Source organism: Amphibalanus amphitrite, unplaced genomic scaffold, assembly GCF_019059575.1.
Source record: "Amphibalanus amphitrite isolate SeventyFive unplaced genomic scaffold, NRLGWU_Aamphi_draft 000012F_arrow, whole genome shotgun sequence".
Lineage (NCBI taxonomy): Eukaryota > Metazoa > Arthropoda > Thecostraca > Balanomorpha > Balanidae > Amphibalanus > Amphibalanus amphitrite.
In genome coordinates this window covers 414914-437918 of record NW_024881508.1, presented here as the reverse complement: position 1 = coordinate 437918, position 23005 = coordinate 414914, and the positions used below count along the sequence as shown (strand labels likewise).

Below are 23005 nucleotides of genomic sequence, written 5' to 3'. Positions count from 1 at the left end.
TCCTGTGAGAGATCCAGTCACCATCACAGTCATTATCTGCCGCCCACAGTTCTTTCTCAGAAAGAACCCAAGTCATTCACAGACCACAATTGAGAGTAGCTCAAATGTCACAAATACGGACACTTCACCAGTCACCGTCACACAGTTCCTGAAAATCGTGGCGGGTTACGAGTACATACAATCAATCAGCCACAGTTACAGACACGGAAGGAGAGCTCACATTTATAGAAGACAAAACCCCACCTATCACGGATGGTCTAATTCAAAATTCACAAAGACGAACACGCTCGCTGTCACCGTAATCAGCACTATCACTTCTGAACTGATCATGAGATCAGTCTCCCGAAGAAACCCCTAGGATCTCCTGAGAGGATGCATATTGCATACCGTATCAATTCGTCATCTAACCGCGGGCTAAGAGAAATGCACGGCCAGCAATCTAACCCCGGGGTGCATGAATGCAGGGATGATGTCTCATCTGCCGCTGCGCCAAGGCGGGACCCACAGGCGCGAGCGGCGCCGCAGGGGTGGGGATAGTGACGCAGCCTACAGTCCGTCAGAACCGCACGGCATAGTGATCGGACTAGCAACCCGTCTGAGTCAGGTAGCGTGCTGCTTGCCGTGACGCGACGGGGAGCTGCTCAGGGGAAATTTACGAGGGTGAACTTCCGGCAGTGCACGAGCCACGAGATTGGTCACGAAAGGGACCCACTCATCGGGAGCGTCGGTTAGCAGGCTATGTCAGGCACTACTCAGAGCTCGTCTGAATTCAGCTCATTCGCCCCCACCAGTCATCTTTTTATAGACATTCAGACCAGTCACATCAGTCATCCCAACTCTTCATACCTCCCCGCAGCTAGTAGATCAGACGCCATCTGTGAAACCCATTCCGCGCGGTTCCGCTCCCGTATCTGTCGTCGAGTGTCGCGAACCGACGACCCTCACCACCCCCTCCCCCGAGGGTCTGAGTGTCGGAAGCGCCTGGCGTCAGCCCATCTCGTCTCTCCCTGCCGGGGCCGCCCGTCCGTCCGTCCGCTCCGCCCCTAGACGCCGCCGCTGTCGCCGACACAATTACTGCTGGCGCCATCGGGGACCGCCGGACCGACAGACGACGTGGCCGACGGGTCAACGGGACCGACGGGACGGCAGACGACGGGCCGAGGAAACTGCCGAAAAGTCGGACCCGAAAAACCGCCGCGTCGGTCGGCCAGTGGGCGGCTCAGACTCCGACCAATGCCGCAGTGTAGGCCACCCGAGCCCACACCACGCGACCCATACCCCGGCCGCCGCCGCAGTACACGGACTAACGGCCGTCACCAAGCGACACAAACACCATCCCGCTGTGTTGATGGCTCACGGCACGGGTATAAACAACGGGGCCGACCAGACACCACAATCCCGGCGGCAGCCGGGGTGCACAAACTTGAGCCACACCCGGGTTAGCTCAGACCCGACGTTTGGCTCGGAAGGGGTGAGGTCAACCAACGGTTTGACACCTTTGGGCGGGTTTGATTTTTTTTATTATAAGATTGGTAAGATGCCATGCTCGACATGAGATGAATGAACTGATCCAAAACAAACACATTTTAGAGTAATTTCCGGTCACATCAATAGTTCCAATCAATTTTAAAACGTCGCAGCAGTAGATTGATACGCTGGGTGAGAGCCAATCACCATTTCAAAGTAAATCACCGCACGATTACATCAAGAGCCCGTAAAACTGATCCGACGCAACAGCTCGCGATATTCGCTGAGAGCCGGGAGTTCAATCAGCCCCTGACCTTTACCGGCGGGCAGATCGGGTCAGTGCCGGGCGAGAGGACCAGTAATTCAGGCCACTCCGCTCGCTGCCAGACGCGGGACGAGCTGACGCGACCGGCCTACCGACGCGAGGGAGCGACCGAGCGAGCGAGCGGGCGCCGGGCGGCGCGCCGGCCATAGCAGCTGTCAGATAGTGCCCCCGTGCGCCGCCCTCGCTCTCCCGGGAGCCCTGCTCCGCCTCCTCCCTGCCCAGACCCTGTGATCACCCCCACAGTCGGCTAAGGGGTGAATGGGTCAGATTGGGTCACAGCTGGGACGTCCCACACCCAGAACGGAACTGCGGAATTTCAAATAACGGGAGCAATTGACTCAGAGTTGGTAGGAGCGAGCCCCCACGGAGCCTGGTAAGCCTTCAGCACCGGTCGGCTATCGTAGAACGGTGGAAGGGTCCCGCCAGGCAGTGACATCTGACGCAGGCATTTGACCACACTGACACACGGACGGACGTCCCGACAGACAGGCGGCTGCTACTGACAGTCGCAGCGCGGGATGACGAAAGACAGACCTCTGTGTCGGCGGCCGGAGCCAAACGAACCCCTCTCCCGACCCCCTCTCACCGCCACTCCGATCCCGTCACTACCAGCATCACCAGGATAGTGACCAGAGGTCAGTCGGCTTGTGCGCAACCCCCCCCCCCCCCCCCTGAAGCCGGTCCGTGGTCCGACGAACCGTCACCGCCGCAGTGCTGTCCGACGGTTCACAGTATTGATCTCCAGAACGGACACCACGCCGAGACTCCGCGGGTCCACCGACCACGCCCGAACTCAGTCAACATAGGCACGAGGAGGACAGTCGCCACAGTCAGTGCCGAGTCAACGAAGACAATGATAGTGACACAGGCACGGGGAGTACAGCCACCACAGTTAGCACCAAGTCAACGAAGACACAGTAGCATGGACACACCAGGTAGGTACCGTAAAGTGAGGCTATTTGAGACAGTGGGGCTATTTGAGACAGTATTTAAAATCGCTATAAAATGAAGATCGTTTGATTCTTTTGTGATGTTTTGCTTCAGTGAGGTGTGGAATCGAGCAGTAAATCGCCTAGCCAAAAATTGAGCATAAATTTCAAATGCTTTTTATTTTATAGCAATTTTAAATACTGTCTCAAACAGCCCTACTGTCTAAAATAGCCCCACTGTCTCAAATAGCCCCACTTTACGGTACCGAAACAGTCAACCAGCGAGGTGCCACGTCCAACCCACGCTATATCGGCCACCACACAACAGACACGGCACCACGTCAGACACGACGAGCGGCACAATGATGGAGGAAGGCCGTCTCGGGCCGCTCAGCCGGTGTCGGTAATGGCGTTCAATTACCAACTAATTGACGGACGGACATACAGACAGTCAATGACGGTATCAGCAGCCGCCGGTAACGGAATTAGGACGACGTGCGCGGGACAGAGCGACGTGGGATGGCGGTGGCACCGTTCGCAGAAACGATAATCGCCCTATGAACGACACACAGACACGCAAACACATTACACAAACACACAGCACACGTGTACGCGCACGCACAAGGCGAGCGGTGACTGACAGAGGTGCACTGTGCTGTTACTCCTATCCCCGCCAAAAGTCACTGTCCTGTGTACAAAGTACACCGCATAAACACATTGCATCGCCACATTGCTACCACAAAGGGCGGACAGAGGAACAGTAGGCGACGGTTCTATTGTGAACGGTATGTGAGCAACGGCCCGCCCACTCAGCTGAAGCGTGTCAGCCCGCTAGACATGACACGGAACGGAAAACCGGGAAATTGACCGCTAATAGCTTCCCGCTCCACAATCATTGAGCGGTGTCTATCGAGATGAAAAACTAAATGGATTCCATTACTGCGGACACCGCGTGAGAAACGCCAGCCCGTGTTAGCTGCCCGTTCTACTTAGTGTCTACCGCAAATAGTTCCAAAACTCATCCACTCAGTTACAAAACAGATTCAGCGAAGCGTTGGGATGGGATGATTATGAATGAGTACAAACATACTGAGCACAACTCGTGATGATTACCCATACAACAAATTTTAATGTCTCTTTCATAATGAAGGAAACGAATACGGCCTCAACTAGCCTGTAGTTTAGTATCCACATAAAACGGCTAGGCATAAGGTAAGAGAGACAGTTCTAGCTCACATTAGGACAGTTTGCGGTCTCACCTGGATCTGTTTCAGCTGCTCCTGCGCCTGCCGCGCGCGCTCCGCCTCCGCCTGCAGCCGGGCCAGCTCGGCTGCCTGCTGCGCAGCCTGCGGGCTGGCAATCTCCGCCTGACACGCCGCCTCCAAACAGGTGACGGCCGGCTGCGGTCGCAGGCTGGCCGCCGCGCTCAGGTCGCCGCCGGTCAGCACTGTCTGACAGCCAGTCTCCAGACAGATCAGGGTTCGCTCGCGCACCTTCCCGGCTGAGGCGGCAGCGGTCGTCCTGCCGGCCGGCCGGGCCAGCGGCCGGGCAGCCGCCGCCGGCCGCCGAGCCGCGGCAGACGCGGAGGTGGCCGGTCGGGGGCTGGTGGTTTTGGTGGAGGCTGAGGCAGGGCGAGAACTACTCGCCACCGCTGGTGCCGCAGGCTTTGCTGCAGCCTCCGACCGAGCTGGAGCTGCCGCCGGCTTGGCCGCAGCGGGCGCCTTCTTCCTCCTGCCGAGGGTGCCGAATGTATCTGCTCCTCGCTTTAGCTCCTCGGCAGTGAACGTTGTCGTCTTGGCTGAAGCACTGTCCGCTGCCGCAGACTTGGGCTCTTTGCGGCGCGTTAGAGTGCCGTACTTGTCTGCACTGCTCTTTAACTCTGCCTCGGCCGAAGGCTTCCTACTCCTAGACTGGTCCGAGCCAGAGGACGGCGCCGACTCGCTCTTCTTCAACTCAGAGATCTTCTTATCCATCGGTCGGCGTCGCAGAGGCGCGGCGCACGCCGCCGGTTTCACAGTGGGCCGGGTTCCCGGTGCCGGCTGCTTCCTGGTGATTTCAGACACAGCGGGCAGCTCCTCCTTTTTACCCGCCTCGGAGGACGGCGGCGACTTCTTCCCCCGGCGCGGTAGCGTGCCGTAGCTGGACAGCGCGCGCTTCTCCTCGCGTGTGGTGGACGAGGAGCGCGCCTTAGCCAGGTCCTGCTGGGCGCGAGCTGTCAGCGAGGACCGCGGACTGGCGCGGGCCGCGCCGGGCCGTGTGGACGCCGTTCGACCACCGGTGCGCGGCGGCGTCGAGCGATCCGAGGACGAAGTCGTGGCGTCCCGCTCACCCTCGCCCTTCAGCTCAACGCTCTCATCGATTTTCAACACGGGCAGCGCGCCGGCAGCGTTATTGTCGACTGAGGGCGCGGCGGGCGCTGCGGATTCCCAGAGGGTTCCATCGGCCGGGGCGTCGGCTGGCGGCGCGGCGGCGGCCGTCGGCAGGACGATACCCACCAGACTAACCGGGCCGGAGATGGCGGTGGCCGGCTCCACGGGGCTCACCAAACTCACAGCCTCTGGTGGGTCCTCAGCGGCCTCGGCAGGCTGTTCCAACACATGGAACGGGTCTGAGAAACTGACCGGACCCAGCGATTGGGTCATGAGAGCCGGTGGGCTGGACCGAGCCGGCGGACTGGGTACAGTCATTGACTGAGTCATGTCTGCGATACTGGAGAGGGTGGCCGACTGAGTGATTTCGCCACCACTGGAGCCGGTCGGTTCTGTCGGCTCGGTGGGACTGGCTGTGTCGGTCACAGGTCGGGCTGAATCGACGGAGCTATTCGCAGTGACCGACTGGGTCAGGTCACTAGGACTGCCCGCGTTCTGAGGCTGTGTGGAGTCTGTGGTATCCACAGGAGGGGTACCGTCCGACTGTGACGACTCACTTGGTTTGGAGACTGCTGTTGCCGCAGCAGAGTTCTCTGACCTTTTATCATCAGCAGGCTGCACTTGTTTCTCTTGTGACCCAGCTTCCACACCGGACGACGCTGACGACTCCGACTTATCCACACCACCACCGTCCACGGTAGGCCCCACTTCAGTCACATTACCACTGTCCACGGCCGGCGTCGGCTCAGCGTCCCCATCGAGCGCCGCGCGGCCCACCCCGCCACCCCACACGTCGCCGGCAGGCGCCCGGTCGCGTGTCGTCGCCGCCATGTCCGCTCCCGACGCGGCGTCGGCGGGCACTGGCGGCGCGGCGGCGGCGGCCCGTCCCGTCGGTGGCGACAGCGCCGCCGCCGACACGGGGGCGGGGAGGGAGACGGCACGGGCCGGCGGCTCCTGCGCCGCCTCAGACTCGTCCTCCTCTGTCAGACTCTCCAGCCGGCGGCCGGCCTGCTGCAACGAACTCAGCACCGCCGCGCCCGTCACCTGCATGTAACTGAGAGCGCTGCCCGCCACACACTGACGCATGTCCGAGAACAGCTGCAGGTGGCCGGCGCCACCCGCCGACTCCTCCATGAGAAAGAAATCGCTGAACCGATCCGGGTCGACCAGTTTCACCGCCGGCTCGTCGTCCGGCTCGGGCGTGCAGTAGCTGTGCTCGATGGTCAGATGGCCGACGGTCATGCTCGGTCCGCGCGGCCCGTTCTGGATGTAGATCTCCTCCGCGTCCTTGACCTCGCCGTTGAAGGCGAACTCGTCGTCACTGTCGTCACCGACGATCACTTCGGACTCGACCAGGTCGTCGAGCGGCGCCGGGTCGAGCGCGTGCAGGTTCTCCGCCGACAGCGAGAGGCCGGCCGGCGGCCGAGACGCCGCCACCTCAGCCATCAGCCCCGCCTGCAGAGACAGAGAAAAGGAACGGTCACACACTGTAAAACTTCCACAAAGGGGCGTCAACACGGCAACACATAAGTTAATGAGAAAAAAAATCGAACGATATTTCTATGCACACCTAATAACGTCAAATAAACCACTCCGTTCAATTATATCGAGATTTTAATGCGAATTCCTGTGAACTGGCAACTACATGAACAGGAAGCAACGGAGGCAAGACTAAAAATATCAACAAATATATACGGGAAATAATGACAAATAATGATGAGCAAAGGCTGGCAGAGGATGTGAAGGTTTGTAGGTACGACGTAATTGGGGAAAATCTACACGGAGGTAGACGCACGGAAAACCCCAAGGTGCACATGATAAATACGACAGCACGATGATAAAGGTCAATAAACGTATAAAGAGCATACTTAAATATCGAAGGTTGCTTTATAGCCAAACATTTTAATCCTTAGATAGACCATTCATACGTGGGTAACAACGTAATGGCAATAATTATATCGTAACACAATAAAAATTCTTACAAAATTGACACAAACCACATGAATCTAACTTTGACTGCATTCAGAAAAATGCCTAACGAACTGGCGTCTACTGAGACATAACGAATTGCCGTCTACTACACGTGCATATTTTCGAATGACGCTCCGAGATCAACCTGACCAAGTGACACAGATTTGCCGTTTGTGTACAGTAGGTCTATTAAAAAAGTCCCCAGCACCAGTGGGCGCTGCCTTCGCTGAGCCGAACCCCCGTCTGCCTGTCCCATATCGCGCCGGGCTCAGGTCAGGTAGGGTCAGCGGGACCGCTCGGTCCGGCCCGCGGGCGGTGGACGGGCGGCCGGTAACGCTTTCCGCCAGCCAGCTGTAGAATCCAGCAAACGGGACGGCCACCGCTCAGCGCAGCGAAACCGATGTTAAAGAATGGCAGTAGATGTGCATGGCCACAATGATTATGAGATAGGCATTGTTAGCTCGTGCCCCACAGGAATGCCTAGACTCTCACGCCCTGTTGGAGGGGAAATGGGGATTGAGCATCATTCTTATAACTCAGCTTTGGGCATTTAAGTGGTATTCGAAGTAGCGTCAAAAGTGGCAAAAAAAAGAAAAAAATACTTCAGTCAATTTTAGACCGGGTTAGAGCCAGAGGTCATGTCACCAGAGGTCATCGATGGTAAAATTTTGCTTGGACAGGGTGCGTTGCGCGCATCGGTGCATTGGGTTTCCAATTTCCATGGAAACATCAACAGACTCGGAAGCTCGCAACGTTAGCGTGGAGCCGAATTCATATCAACCGCCGCAACAATGCAGCAGCGCAGCGCAGCGTGCTGCAGCGCGGGACCGTGAAACACCGCCCAGGGCTATCCATGTGTCAGGGCAATCCAACCCACGTGATGGGCTCGGCCCCAGCGCAGCCTGAGGTCCAGGACTCCCGCCCAGGCCCCCTGTCTCCCTCTAATTCCTGTCATCCTTCCCACTCTGAAATCGACCGAAAGAGCCTAACCTAACACAACAAACAGCTCGTTTACCGCTATGTCTGAATAATATTGTCAGATTTAATTAAGGTCAACGGCTTAGCATGTAAATAACAACAACTGCTACCATCGGTATTATGAGATAACCAATTGTTTTCCCACAAACACTTAAAAGTTTTTAGCTTAAAACTTGCATGAAATTAATTTTACCAGCCTCGTGTTCCTCTTATCAAAACGCTTCGAATGAATCAAATGTTGACCTTTAAAGGTCATTTGAAAAATTTGGCCGATGTTCAAAGACATGACTTGACCAGAAATGGTCATGATGCATAGCAGGATATTAGATCCGCATCGTGGAACTTTACAAACACTTCAGATGATTTCATGTCTATCAAAAATAATTATTACATGGCTCATATGTAAGCTGGGTGTGTGATCATGCTTACGAGTATGTTGAACGCAGCTGATAATGTTCTGTTGGCCACAATTTCTATATCTAATTTATCCTTCCGGATTTCATATTTTTATTTATGACACCTTGACGATGTCGAGAAAAAAAAAACACTTAGGAGATTTAACAGCCTGAAATACATTCAATATAAGGAAGGGTCAAGGGTGCTAGATTCCTTCCGTCCTCGCTATCCTCAGGAAAAACCAATCTGCATCGCCCCTAGTCTTCATGCTTCCCTCTCTGGACTGGAGGTCACCCCACCAGTTAACCTGTAGTTGATGTCGGATCCATTCCAGGACACATAATCCTCTTCGGGTGACCGTTTGGGAGACGACTGGACCGTCCCGACAGGGCAATGATCCCACGGGAACAGTCTCGCTTCCGCAGATCACTGTCGCTGGCTCGCACAAGCCAATTTTTTAGCCATTTTTTTCGCACAAGCCATAGTTATGTCACAGCTCTGCAATGGCCTTTTCAGACCGAAAAAGATGGCTCCCAACAAAACAAACAATTTTCTCATTCAGTATTTTAGCTCATCAAGCACCACATGTTTTCAGAGTGTTTATTATGCGTTCCGTCCAAAAAAGCGCAGTTCAATTTTCTCCCATTGACTTGAGCGATCTCAAAATTGATCCGGCCTTTCTGTCAACAATGTCAAGCTTGCAAAGTAAACGTTTCAAATATATATACCTACTGAGTGCCCATCGAAATCGCTGAAAGCTCTAAAGCGATCGGTTAGTCGGTGTATTTGGATATGATGAGCACAGGAACTCTCTTTGAGGTAAGGTCACCTGACGTGACCTGTATGACCTTGAATTGAAAGACTTGGGCGGGAAAATGGGTCATTTTAAATCTTAAAATGCTAGATTTTAACAACAATTGCAAACACTATCTCGCCCAAAGAGCGAGTGAGAACTGAGAAGGGAGCGATTCCCTAACCCCATGTTTAGCTCCTATAATTGAGCTGGGTGCTAGAGCCTCGCGGAAAAAACGAGCGCTTGCGTCGTTACGTGACGCAGCGACCCATTTTAAAATATCAGTGACCTCTTAGGGCAAGTCAAGGGCCCCAAGGCATTGGATCGGTTTTTGGTAAATAACTTCGCAAAAATGGTCGCATTATCGTCATTTCGATACAATAGTGTTTTTGGTTCTCAGACGCGTCGATTTATATGCTTTTTTGTTTAGGTGAAGCAATTTATAATGTTTACCTCAGGTCAATGTCATGTTAGGGCATCACAGGTCAAGAAGCTGTTGAAAGGAGGACATGTTCCATAACATTTGATTCGGCAAGTCTTGCAAAGTCCATTGATGGCTGTCCAGACTGGCCAGCTCATTTTGATCGGTAGTTATTGACGAAGCACTCCTATGACCCTCATTTCCGCATTATGCTTATATGACACTAAGTGCATTGCGGATTTGCATCATTTTATAACCGACAACCGTGCAGAGGTTTACCCGTCGTAGTTAAACCTCATAGTTTTACCGTCATAGTTAACCCTCGCCCGCTGGGAGGGGCAATTTGGCCCCCGCCTGTGGTTTTTCCTGAATAGCAAGAAAACGGCGGCGCGCAGCGCCGTCAAATTTTTAGTACATTTTGGGCATCAATTTGACACCTTCACACAAAATTTCAAGTCTTAAGTCACCTTAGGTCAGGAGTTATTGAGGTCAAACTGAGGTCATGTTCGAGCAAAAATGAGCAAAAAACATGAAATCTTGAAACGCTCCCAAAAGCTACAGTTACCAAGCAATTTCAAAGTTCTTTATATGGTCATGTAGAAAAACAGCGGCACTACAAAACTGCTATCTCGGATTTTCAGAATTGTGGGATTGTGACCCCAAAAATGAAAAAAAGAAAAACGTAAAAAATACGAAAATTTTCCGAACTTCGAAAAACGGATTATATGTGATAGTCCCTGAGCCTTTCTATATACATACCAATTTTAAGATCGATACCTCCTTTTTTGGCCAAGTTATAGCGAAAAAAAAAACTGTTCAAAATTGATGACGTCAATTTTTTAACTCAATTGTTAGCAATTCTAGACTACGTAGCGCAAAACGAAGACCACCATTGAACTCCCCGTGACGAGCTGCATCGAATCGATACCCATTTTGTGCAAAAATATCAACTTTGAAATTTGACCCTATTTGACCTGACCTTAACCTGACCTTCACCAGAACATAATCTTAACTGACCCCAAAGGTTGCCTGACCCACATAATCGTATTTGGTAAATAAAATGGAGCATAAAACATTCAACACAGAATATTTTCATATTGTGACCCTCAGTGACCTGACCTCTGTGACCTGAACTGGTATCAGTGACCTCAAATAGCAAAATATGTGTTTGAGGAACATTTCCAAATCGATGATTTTCAATGAAATGCATTTTACTCAATTTTACAACGCATTTCTTGAAATGCCTGTAACTGGTGAAAATTCGACATTGGACCTGACCTTTGACGTCATCAGTTTGACCTAGGTCAATGAAATTGGGTCACAAGGTAGTTCCTTATTGGGGCTATCTAACACTGTTTGCCGCTTGTCACTATGTTGCGTGGTTCTCGAGATCTTGGGGGGGGCAAATTGCCCCCCCCAGAAGGGCGCGTTGCTCGGCAACCCCAACGGGGCGCGGGTTAAGTGACCTGACCTGAAAACGTGGTTGATTTCAAATGATCCGGCTTGAATCAAATGTAAGGTATATGAAATGTCAGCCTTCTCAGTGTGCTTTGAGCTACCTACCGCAAAAAATACATGGTGGCGGCATCCACCCCTCCTTCTCGGCCGGCGAGGGTTAAACACCGCTTCGAACTATTGCAGATAATGATGCGACCGAAAACAAAGCATTCATCTGCGTCTAGAACGCCCGCTGACTTGTTGGACAAGATCCCCAATCTTAATTCGCTAGATGTGAATAGAATACTCTGTATGTGATGCATATATACCCCTCGATTTGCCCTCGTGCTAAGTCTATTCTCATCATGACTGTCGCTTTTTTATCCGAGATGATGTCGCCGCTAAACGGTTTGCTTTGTTTGCTTGCTTGCGTTGAATGGTCATTACGGATTATTGAAGGATTATGATAAAATAGGAATGGGGCAAGGGAGGATATGCACTGCAGGTGTTTAATTTAGATCACAAAGGCATCATTTCCGGCATCGTGCCGAGTCCCTATCTTCCCCTCCTCTGCACTGCGGCATCTCTGCGCCCCACACACGGCGTCCTCGCTCCACGGCCGGCCGCCGCCAACTGACCCACTCGCCGGGCGCCGCGACCTGACCCGTGTCGCTGCCGCGGCCTGCGCAATAGAGTTGGGGCTGGAATCCGGGGGTTCGGCCGGCCGGCCGCCTCTGGAGCGGGGGACTTTTTTAGTAGACCTACTGTACATACGGCTTTCTTTCGTAATAAGCGTCTTTATAATGCAATGAATTATGAACTCGCATTTTTACTGCCAGAAACCCAGTAATTACTTCTACCGCATGACGCACTGAAGGTGACATTAAGCCTAGCTCGTCTCGCGCTTTAACGCTCCGCGGCACACATCTGGCTGGGCGGCGGCGCTCTCTGGGTCCTACGCAACACGCCTAGTGTCATCGGGAGACGAGGGCCGCCAGTCTCTCGCCCAGCCCCACCCTAACCAGTACCCTCACTGCAGAGCCGCTCATGGCCTTGTCCGCGGCGAGCAGCGAGCGGTCGTCGCGTGCTCAGGACCGATCAGAACGCGGCGAAAGTGACGCCCATCGCCGCGTCACGCTCGTCACGCTCGGTTCGCGGCGGCGGTGAGTGGCGCATGAGTTTGGCTGCATACCAGCCCCTGTCCCTGTGTATCCATCCAAACTTTTGGACGTCGGCTGTTTAGAAAAGCGGCCGGCGCGGTGGTCCGGCTATTACAGCTTCCACTGGGTGCCTCTCTCCCCGAACAAAGAAAAGGCGGCGACGCGCCCCTGCCGGCCGCGCTGAAGGAGAAATTCTCACACGGTCCTCCTGGGTGGAATAGCCACCGCCCGGGCCGGTGGGAACGCCGTGCCAGTTGCAGCAGACAAATTGGCCATGCCGCGTCCGATTCCAAATCGGGCGAGTCGCATCCATTGTTCACAGGGTTAGTGAAACTTTGATAGCTGCGGGCCATACATGTCACCATACGTCATCTCGACCGGATCAGCCGATCGTTCGGCCACGTCCGGCCGCGCGGGCGCGGAAGGTCTAGTTCCCAAACCTGTCGGTTTCTCCGTCTTTTTTTGACACTTTAATCAAGTGTTGAGTGTAGACAGCTGATCATCAAGAGTCAAAGTAAAACTAGACAGGACATCACATAATCAACCAAGCGCATCAATTCGACCATGTTTATTACTTTGACGCTCCCATGTGTTTGTACCGTGCTCAGTCCCCTTTTCATTTCCCTTCGATCTTCCCTCAGCCCCAGATCTTTATCAGACACACCCCTACCTCGACATCCAATACGGCGGCAGCGTGGTTAGCGACAGGCAAATATGACTCCCGGGAGGTGTCGAGACGGGGAACGCTACTCGAAATCACGTCGGAATCTAAAGAGTAGAGAAAACCACGCGACCAAGCAAGGGTTCCGTTCGAACATATCCTCAGAGAGTGAAGATCAGAGAACAGGTATCGCGATCGACACCAGACACTCGATCCCGACCCTGATAAAACGCATTGCCCCAATAAACCCGACCGGGTTATCCAGGCTCTATCGCCGCCAATCGGTGGCTATTTACACAAACACCTATCGCGGCAGACGAGCCACCATACCGTCCGATAACCTTGGCTCGGCGGGGTCGAATAGCGGCGATTTCGGCAGGTTTGAGGACGGAGGGAGTCGCCCCAGGAGGGCCCCCTCAGCCCCGGGAGTCCGGAGGGCGCGAGTCTGTTGTTGGTGTCAGCTGGCCGACCGGGGGAGGGGAGCGGCGCGCCAGACCCATCGATTTCGACGGCCGCCCCTGACGCCGTCGGCGGCGGTGGCGGCGCGATCAGCTGACTGGCATCGATCGACGACCACGTGACCGCGCCGGAGGCGACCACGTGACACCGCCGGTGTGCGGACACACCCACCACGTGACAAGCAGAGATGGCCAATAACACACAATGAATATTGAGCACCACGTAATGTGCGCGGCCCAATATGGATATTTTGTAAGTAACAAAGCAATTGACCCAGCTAGTTAGGATCAAAACATACCTAGGTACAATCTTATCAGAAGCCTACTAACAGCAAGCATTGTTGCATGATATCCCGCATCACATATATCATAGGGCTTCAAATAATCTCCCTCTGGCCCAAGAGCAGCTGACTACAGCAATTTTCTCCGCATCAGCAGTCTAGCGACAAAGCTCTAGTTCAGCTGACCACAGAGCTACATCAGCTGATCATATAGCTGCGTCAGCTCAGTGGCATCATCTCTCTGCAGTGCCCCGGCTAAATAAGTTCGCAGCTGATAGGCCCGGGCAGTAAGTTCGCAGCTGATACCAGCCGACTCTGAGTGTCAGCACCTCTGATCGGCCCCGCTGACAGACGTTAGCGGTATAGCGCTAACAGCCGGGCTCGGATCAGTGAACACAGTCAACATAAGCAAACACACATGGCGCGCGGAGATAAACTGTGAAAAGTGATAGCCCGTGCTGCGCAAATGAAGCATTGCTGCTGCTGCTTCAGTTGTTAATAAATTGAGACATTTAAATTTAGGTTCACGTTTGATCGCCATACTGGCAGGCGCATAAAATTCCTCCATCCGCAGCGAGAGCCGTTTGGTTCAATGCCCGGCGGTACAGTCTACCTTCAGGCGCTCACTACTAGTGACATCTAGCGGTAAGTATATCGACAGGCTATGCGGCACCGCCACCGACCAAACCAGCGCGGTGCGATAGCGGTCAATGTGCGGTCCCGTTACGCCATATATTGCAGTTGCTGATTAAAACCAAATGAAAAATTAAGATATGAATTTAATTCAGGCCACCAAATGACGACCATATCTCGTTCGCGTGAAGCAGCTGTGCGAACCTTGTTACGGGCCAGGAGGTCATGACCCGGGCGTAAAGCCCACCGCTACAACCACTTCCCCACAACCGACCGACAAACGCCGTTAGCTACCACTCTATTCCCGTGCCAGCGGAGCCGGACCGACCCTCGTTAGTCGTTCTACTCGGTCCGCGCTCGGAACCCGGGCCTAATCGGACCGTTCTGAACAGCTCCTTAGAACCACCGGTGCCGACCGGAACTCAGCGGTTGGAGGCTGATTTGCAGCTGACCTGACCCGACCTGCGGCCGGCTGCAGGACGGGCGCAGGCCGGTGATATGAGCCGTGACATGAACCACCCACCGCGCCGGAACCGACGACCTGGGACGGTGCCCGACCTGACCCCGGCGACAGCCGAGTGGCTGACCTGACCCCGGCGGCGCACTATGATTGGAAACGGCCTCACGGATGGCCATGGGCAATTTCGGAATATATGTATATTTGGGGTGTCATTCTGTTGGAAATTGATGAAATGTTTTGGAATGGGCAGAAAAAATATTTAATTGCGCATTTAGTCTTCATTATCGTATGTAGAATCGGGAGTTTCTGATAGTGGCTTTTTTGGTGCGCCGTCAAAGGTTTAAACAACCGCGCTGGTGATAGCATGTGGAGTACCTCAATGACGTTGTAAAACTGGATTATTATATATCAAAATAATCCTTGTTATGTTGGCTATCGAGTGAAGTGACTCTTTTTCCCATGCGTGTTCAAAATCAGAAACGGCATTGCATTCTGTTTGCAGTGTCACCATAGCAACATTTGCAAAATTACGTTTATGTTTCATTGGACATACAAAAAGTTCTCCATCGACCTCCATTGAGCTTTTTGGCAGAATAAATCTCTGTTCAATTCTGCGTGAGGGGAACCTAAAAGCAAACTGCGCACTTGTGCGCAAAATCGTCCATGAAGCTTCATCTCCCAAGGCGTACCTACCCGTCGCTTCGTTAGCAGCAGGTCGGCTCGTCAGTCGTGCAATGGCTTATCCTAATAAATGATGGTAAGAAGCAGGGTTGCGGAGTCGTGGTGGCGCCAAATCCGACTCCTACTCCGACTCCGACTCCTGACTCGTTGCCATGACTCCGGGCGACTCTGTCTCCGACTCCGGACCCCTGCCAGTGTTTCGGAGTCGTGATGGAGCTGTTCCGATTCCGACCGACTCCGACTTCTACTGCGGGCTCCTGACCGACTCCGACTCCGACTCCGACTCCTGGCTCGTTGCCACGACTCTGGGCGACTCTGTCTCCGACTCCGACTATGACTCTGACTCCGACTCTGACTTCAACTCCGCACCCCTCGTAAGAAGTAACTGCTCGCCCCTGCACCTGGAGTATGGATATCGTGCAAACGTGTATGGCTATCCTGGAGTATGGATATGGATATTAGAAGTGGCAAAATGTGGACCCGAGGACCCGGTCCAAAGAACCAGTATGGACCCATATGAGTCCAGACCGGTGCTTGGAAATTTTCTGACGGGTCCATCCGGGTCTTACCACAAACTGTACATCTTGCACACTACATATTATTGCAAAATATGAAGTGAATGAAGTGAATGTTTCTTTGCACGCAGTAGCTCATGAGTATTCCCAGTGGGGGATAGGCTGTTTTACCTAATGCACTTAATGATAGGTACCTACAAGCAGTTTGTATTAATTGACTTTTAGGGAACGGGTCCAACTGGTTCCGATTCCAACGAAGACCGGGTCCGACTGGTTCCAGAAATGTCCAGCCGGGTCTGGTTCGAGTCTGGTTCCCAAAATTTTCATCTTTTGCCACCTCTAATGGATATCCACTGACAGAACAGACATACAGACATGCTGTAAACGCCATTACACTGCCAATACCATGGCAAATCCAATGGCTATCCATGATTTTAGATCATCGTTCTATATTTTACAAAATCTTGAACTGAATGTTGGCAATTTCTCGTGACTACTTCACGACCATGATGCATGCATTTCTGAAATTGATCTTTTTTCAAATAAACACGTACTCGTATGATAAAATGAATGTCACCATCGTGTTCTACGCCCAAAAGTACCCATAAAACATGTGTCGTAAGCTGCGAATAGGTACCAGTTTTAATTTTCGGGGTTATGTGCTTACCTGATTAACCTGACTTTGACCCTGGCCTATGTTTGACTGACCCCTACATGGATCTGACACTCTTTTAGCACTTATATGAAGGGTTGTGCACAGTTGTGACAGAGTTTATGACGAGAGGCACCGATTGCGAGGTTCTAAAGTCCATGCTACTGAAAGCCTGATTTCAAGTGTTTGACCTGACCTTGATCCGACCGGTGACCTCGAAATTCAACTTTCAAGTATTCATCTGAATTATCTCGTCGCGTTCTTTCGATTGCCGCCTCGTTCGTTTCGCTGCGCCTATTGGTTCTCGAGTTATCGGCTGGGGGCGTTGAACGCCCCCCCCCCCCCCGGCAAACGGTTGGTGGGAAAATACCCCAGCAACTGCCGGGTTAATCAGACGCATTTTTTGTCATTTTGATCGTCATTTTATTTCTTACTTTTTTGCCCAATCTAAAAAAATCATTAATACTTTTTCTCCAAATTTTTGACCCTTTATGACAAATAGCAGGGCACTGTGCGTCACTTCGTTGATATTTCTCGCCCTAAAGCATAACAACGATATCCATTCAGCATAGCAGCATTCAAAACATGTTCAAAATGCCCCGCGATATCGATGACATTACGAAAGACCTAGGCGACTTATAACATGCTTGCAATAATGACGTCACACATGCGTGACGTGACGGGACCTTGTCGTTTCTGAGTTACTGTATGATGCACAAAAGACACTGGTATACCTATGCAAAGTTTCATCGCAATCGGTCCACGCATTAAAAAGTTATGGGCAAAACAATTTTTCGCGTTGACCCGCGGCCATCCGTAAGGACGTTTCCAACCATAGTGCGGCGGCGCGGCGGCCGGCCCGACCCGGCTCCGTTCCCAGTGGTCCAGGAAGACGGCCGCAGCACGGGGAAGGCGTCGGTCCGTTCCCGCCCGGTGACACGCCACGGAGCCGGCCGGCGCGGCAAGGCGCAGTTTCCGTGATGAACGTGGGACGGTGCCGGCCGGTTCGTGCAACACTGCTGCAATGTTACAGCCAGCCGGTGTTGTGGTAAACCGTAGCGGGGAGTTACTGAGACATGACGAGCTTAGCGGAATGCATAAAAATATGCAGGGAGTAACGGATCGAAAGTTTGCGCAAAGCTTGGAGCGCCGTCACCATAAGCTTGAAAAAGTAAAGAACTTTGTAACGAGCCCACACACACGTTCAGCAATTATTGCTAGCACCAACTCGCCGAAGAAGACCATGCACCTTTAAGACCGTCCAAATGTACCAGCCTCCGTCTCAGACAGAAGTCGGTGGCAAGTAGTCTGAATAAGCGATCTGTCCAGCGACTCTGAGGAAACTGCAGCTGCCAAGACGGAATCTGCCACCGCCAGCCGCGCCCACTTTCACTATCTGATCAGATACGGTCCGAGAACACAATGCAGGCTGACTTTACCGAACAAAGTCGCCACCAACTGACTCCTGCAGAACAGCAGCCGCCGGGAGAAAATGCCAGCAGCGTGCCAAGAGGCTTAGCAAACTTTCTCAATTACGGAGAACAACAATACCTACGGCAGTTTCGGATGGCTGAATAGCAAACGAAAGCGTGCTACATTAATTTAGAAGAAAGCTGTGTGATAGCGCAAAAACAATACAAAACAAAACAATAAGGGGCATTCCAGGACAAAACGACCAATTTTTTTTAAAAATGACACCCTTATATTTTTAAAAATTCTGAAACTTTGTGTATTGGGTAATCTGACACGCTGGAGACGGTTCTGCCAATATTAGACCTCTCCGACAAAAGGTCACAGAGTTATAGCCTCCGGCATTTTGGAGAGGTCACCCTAAAGACCAATCTTTGAGGGCATATATCTCAAAGAAAAAATATTTTATATATGAAAAATATATACCGATGGACTCAAAATTGATCAAAAAAGATTTTGGCTATCTCGATTTTTTTTTCAAAAAATTTTCAAATTTTTTGATTTTGTGACCAATTTTTCAAAGACCTGGCTCGACCTTTTCCTCATCGAAATTGTACTTTTCGTCTATAGACAAAATGTTTTTTGATCAGTTTTCTTTCGATAGAAAAAATAAAAAAATGGGTTCTGCCTTTAAAATATATTTTTCGCCACACATAGATGGCGCTGCTGATGCTGTTTTCCTATATTATTACGGAATTTAGATGATAAGATACAGTTCATGACAGATACGTGTTTTCTAACAACAAATAAGACACTGTGACCCTTTTGAGTGCCCCCCCCCCACCTTCGAGGCGGTGGGGGGGGGGCATTTTTGCCCCCTTTGGTTTTTTTCGATATATCTCGAGAACCGCTGCGCCGATCGTCACCAAACTTTCAGTACCCTCCCGGGAGTAGCTAGCGCACATGGTGACCAAACATTTTTTTCCAAAGGCTATGATAGGTTGGCCGCTAATGACGTCAGAGTGACGTCATTTCTGCCATTTTCGACCCAAAAAAAGGTTTCGCGGGAAGAGCTGTCAGGCCTACAGCTTTAGAGATACAGAAAAATGTTTAATAAATAAAAGGTGTGGAATCAAGAGGGCTACAAAACTGCTATTTCGGTTTTTCGATTTTTTTATTTTGACCCCCAAAAATCAAAAAATAGATTTTTTGAATACAATAGCCGAAAAATCCAAAATGTTTTTTGAATTTCGAAAAAAACGGAATATATGTGATAGTCCCTACCGCTTTCTATCTACATACCAAATTTGAGATCGATACCTCTTTTTTTGGCCAAGTTATAGCGAAAAAAACTTCAAAATTGATGACGTTAAATTTTCAAACTCAATTTTCAGCAATTCTAGACCTCGTAACGCAAAACAAAGACCACCATTAGACTCCCCGTGAAGAGCTGCATAGAATCAATACCCATTTTATGCAAAAATATCAACTTTGAAATTTGACCTTTTTTACCTGACCTTGACCTGACCGGCTGACCTCCACCAGAAAGTGACCTATTCCGTACCTGATAGTCTTATAACCAACACCATTGAGTTGGAAATGAAAAACTGGCCATAAAACATGCATCGCACAACCTTAGTAAACTTGGGTTCATGTGGTGACCTTTGGTGACCTGACCTGTGACCTGTGACCTGACCTGGTATGACCAGTGACTTCTAATAGCAACATATGTACTAGACAACTGACGCCTTATCGCTGATTTTCGACAAAATGCGTTTTACTCGGTGTTATAGCGCTTTCCCTAGAAGCCCCGTGAACGGTGAAACATTTTATTTTTGACCTGACCTGTGACGTCATCGGTGACCCCTAGGTCAACGAAATTTGGTTTCTTTCGACAAATTTGACAGGGCTATCGAACGCCGTTTGAGCTGTTGTTGGGAAACACACTTTGATCATCATCTGCATCTTATTATCTCAATTCAGTAATTATTCAGGAAAAACAGCGTCAGCAGCGCCATCTATGTGTGGCGAAAAATATATTTTAAAGGCAGAACCCATTTTTTTTTATTTTTTCTATCGAAAGAAAATTGATCAAAAAACATTTTGTCTATAGACGAAAAGTACAATTTCGATGAGGAAAAGGTCGAGTCAGGTCTTTGAAAAATTGGTCACAAAATCAAAAATTTTGAAAATTTTCAAAAAAAAAAATTCGAGATAGCCAAAATCTTTTTTGATCAATTTTGAGTCCATCGGTATATATTTTTCATATATAAAATATTTTTTCTTTGAGATATATGCCCTCAAAGATTGGTCTTTAGGGTGACCTCTCCAAAATGCCGGAGGCTATAACTCTGTGACCTTTAGTCAGAGAGGTCTAATATTGGCAGGGCCGTCTCCAGCGTGTCAGATTACCCTATACACAAAGTTTCAGAATTTTTAAAAATATGAGGGTGTTCGGCTGTGGTTGAGCTGTCCTGGAATGCCCCATAAAGAAAAAATTACAAACATTTCCTGCAGACCTGAAGCACAGCAGACTCTCATTTGCCGGTCGCGTTGGCCAGTTTTTGTTGTGTGCTCCACTCGGGCCAGATGACCGTTCCCACGCTGAGGAGGGGAGGGACGGTCTCAGCCGACAAAGTGGCCTCTCATCAGTCCATGTCCGCGGGGCGTGTCCACTCTGCCCGGAGGCTACATCCCCGCCACCGCCGCCGCCGAGTAGTGGTAAAAACCGGGCGGCAGTCTGGCCTTCCTGACGACGGCGGCGGGCGGGCCGAGGGTGGGGGTGGGCGCAGCGCGGCGCACGGGGTGATCACGCGCCGGCCACGGGTCACAGGTCGGCGGTCAGGGGTCGCCGGGTCATGACCGGCCCGCCGCAAGCCGGCCGGCTCACCGCGCCAATCGCCCTGTAATGGGGGCCGGCAGTCTGCCTCGGTGCGCGCTGAGGAGGGAGGCCGGCGCGGGCCGCCCGACCGCGGCACTTCAGTCGGGATAATGGACGAGACGCGAGGCGAACGAGCCGTGGCGACAGTGTGGCCAAATTGGTTTAGCGTTAGGGGGAGGATGTATAAAAAAGTCGTATGAGGATGTCACTATTTTCAAAAAACTCGTCTTCAGTGTCATTTTAGGTGCAGTTTTTATTAGTTATGTGGAAAAACTATACCTGACGTCAAGCTCCTGTGGAAAGTAAAAAAATCAAATATTGTCATCAAAGATGCAAAAAAAAACATTGCAAGCGCGACAGCACGAGTATGACGGTGCGAATCATACATTGGAACATTTTTAGTCTTAATTCCTACACTAGGTGTGCTTTCACAACAAAAACGTTGTGATGATGTAATTTGAAAATTTCTGAGGATGTCATTATACTTTTCATTGGGGGTGACTTTCCCCGCAACATCACCAATTTGGCCACACTGCGTGGCGAAACAGGCCTTCAGTCGGAGAGTGGCAGGCGTCGCCGCGGCACCTCAATACAACCGGTGAACGGGCCACAACGGCAGAAACGCAGACCGCATACAGTCACAGAATACCTACCAGTTCTTACCGCACCCAAACTTCTGCAACAGTGGGTAACGGAGCCACAACAGCCATTTAACTCAGCCGACACAGGACATCAAGGAAACACGGAAACAAACGGAGCGAAATGTACTGAAAAAGTTAAACGATGTTTTCGCTACGATGTTTTGCTCGCTAAGAGACAATGGAGTTTATCGAAATGAAACAGCCAGGCTAAATGGACTCGCTGCAAATATAATACACCCCATGAGATTTCCAACACGCTACAGATAGCAGAGAAAACAGCGAAGCGGGAACACTCAACGGAGCCTTTATCTGCGCCATTTGGCCACCAAAAGCTGCGATAATGGCCTCTGTCATGTCACGCCTTTCGTCCAACAGCCGCCCGGGTCCGTCGTCGGTGGCAGACGGTCCGACCAACCGTCACGGACAGTGACGGAGCGTGACGCGTCGTCTTTGCGTGTCACGGCGCGACGAAAAACCGCGCCCAGCCAACAAAGAGACGTGTTTGCTGGGCGCTCGGCGGGCGGCGGCACAAGGCGCCGAGTGCACCCCACGGGCCGGAGCGCGGCTCCCAGAGGGAGGGCCTGAGGCCGGTCATTTCCGGCCGGCCGCCGGCCCTGGAGCCGGACAATCGGTCTGATTGCTCCGGCGCCGTCACAGACAGACGGACAGCGAGGGTCGCGCGCCGCAGACTTCGTCCTCCAGTGACGGTCTCCGTTCGACGCTCACTCCCTCTCTTATTCCTCCCAGTCTCTCCCCGGCACATGCCTGTCCTTACTAACATGGGGAACAGAGCCAATACGGGCGTCACGTCTACGCTGACCACCGTGCCGTGTCATCGCGGCACGTGTCGGACGATCAGTGTCATCCGGTGACGGAGAACAAACGCCGTCATCCCCTGTCACCTGTCACCTGTCATCTCCGACACCGCTGACAGGACCGCTGACAGCGGCGATGATCGTGCTGACGGGGCTGATGACAGTGCGGTTACAAACACACATTGTCCGCCACGGACAATGTGCCCACTGCGGACAATCCCGAGCCGCCGAGTCGCCGACCAACGAACGTGGATCGGGGATCACCGGTGCTCAACTGCGCAGTTCGGGCCAGCTAGACGACCGGAAAAACGGCACTTCGTGTGCCCCGGCTCGTCGCTGACCCCTGCACCTTTACCGTACGCACACCGAATGTCGAGGAAAACTCTAGGGAGGATGTCTGTATGACTGGTGTCATAAATGAAGAACATTGAATTACGATTTTCCGATTGCGTGAGAGTCTCCGGAAACAACGGTGGTTTCCCGCTCCGGCACCATGTTAAAAATTATCCTTCCTCAAAACTTCCAAACATTTACCGATGAAACGTTTCCGTTATGGGTTACAAACAACGTTTCATCAATACTTTTGGCCGACGTAGTGAAACCGGTCAGTGAAAAATAAAAACATCCCCTGCAGATTCAACACAATCCTTATCATCATCAACTGTCACTGG

General features: G+C 51.7%; 1 protein-coding gene across 2 annotated transcripts in view; it reads right to left on the bottom strand.

Annotated features, from left to right (window-relative positions):
• LOC122382741 (plectin-like) overlaps positions 1-23005 on the bottom strand; it is a 65946-nt gene that overhangs the window by 7825 nt on the left and 35116 nt on the right. Inside the window, exons 1-2 of one of the 2 annotated variants that reach the window (XM_043368479.1) lie at positions 6959-7040; positions 3981-6545 (exon numbers count right to left, since the gene is read on the bottom strand). In XM_043368479.1, the coding sequence (XP_043224414.1) occupies positions 3981-6536 (2556 nt within the window). In that variant the 5' untranslated portion in view covers positions 6537-6545; positions 6959-7040. Of the gene's footprint in view, positions 1-3980; positions 6546-6958; positions 7041-23005 lie in introns of those variants that run through there. The other variant, XM_043368470.1, reaches the window with a different exon arrangement.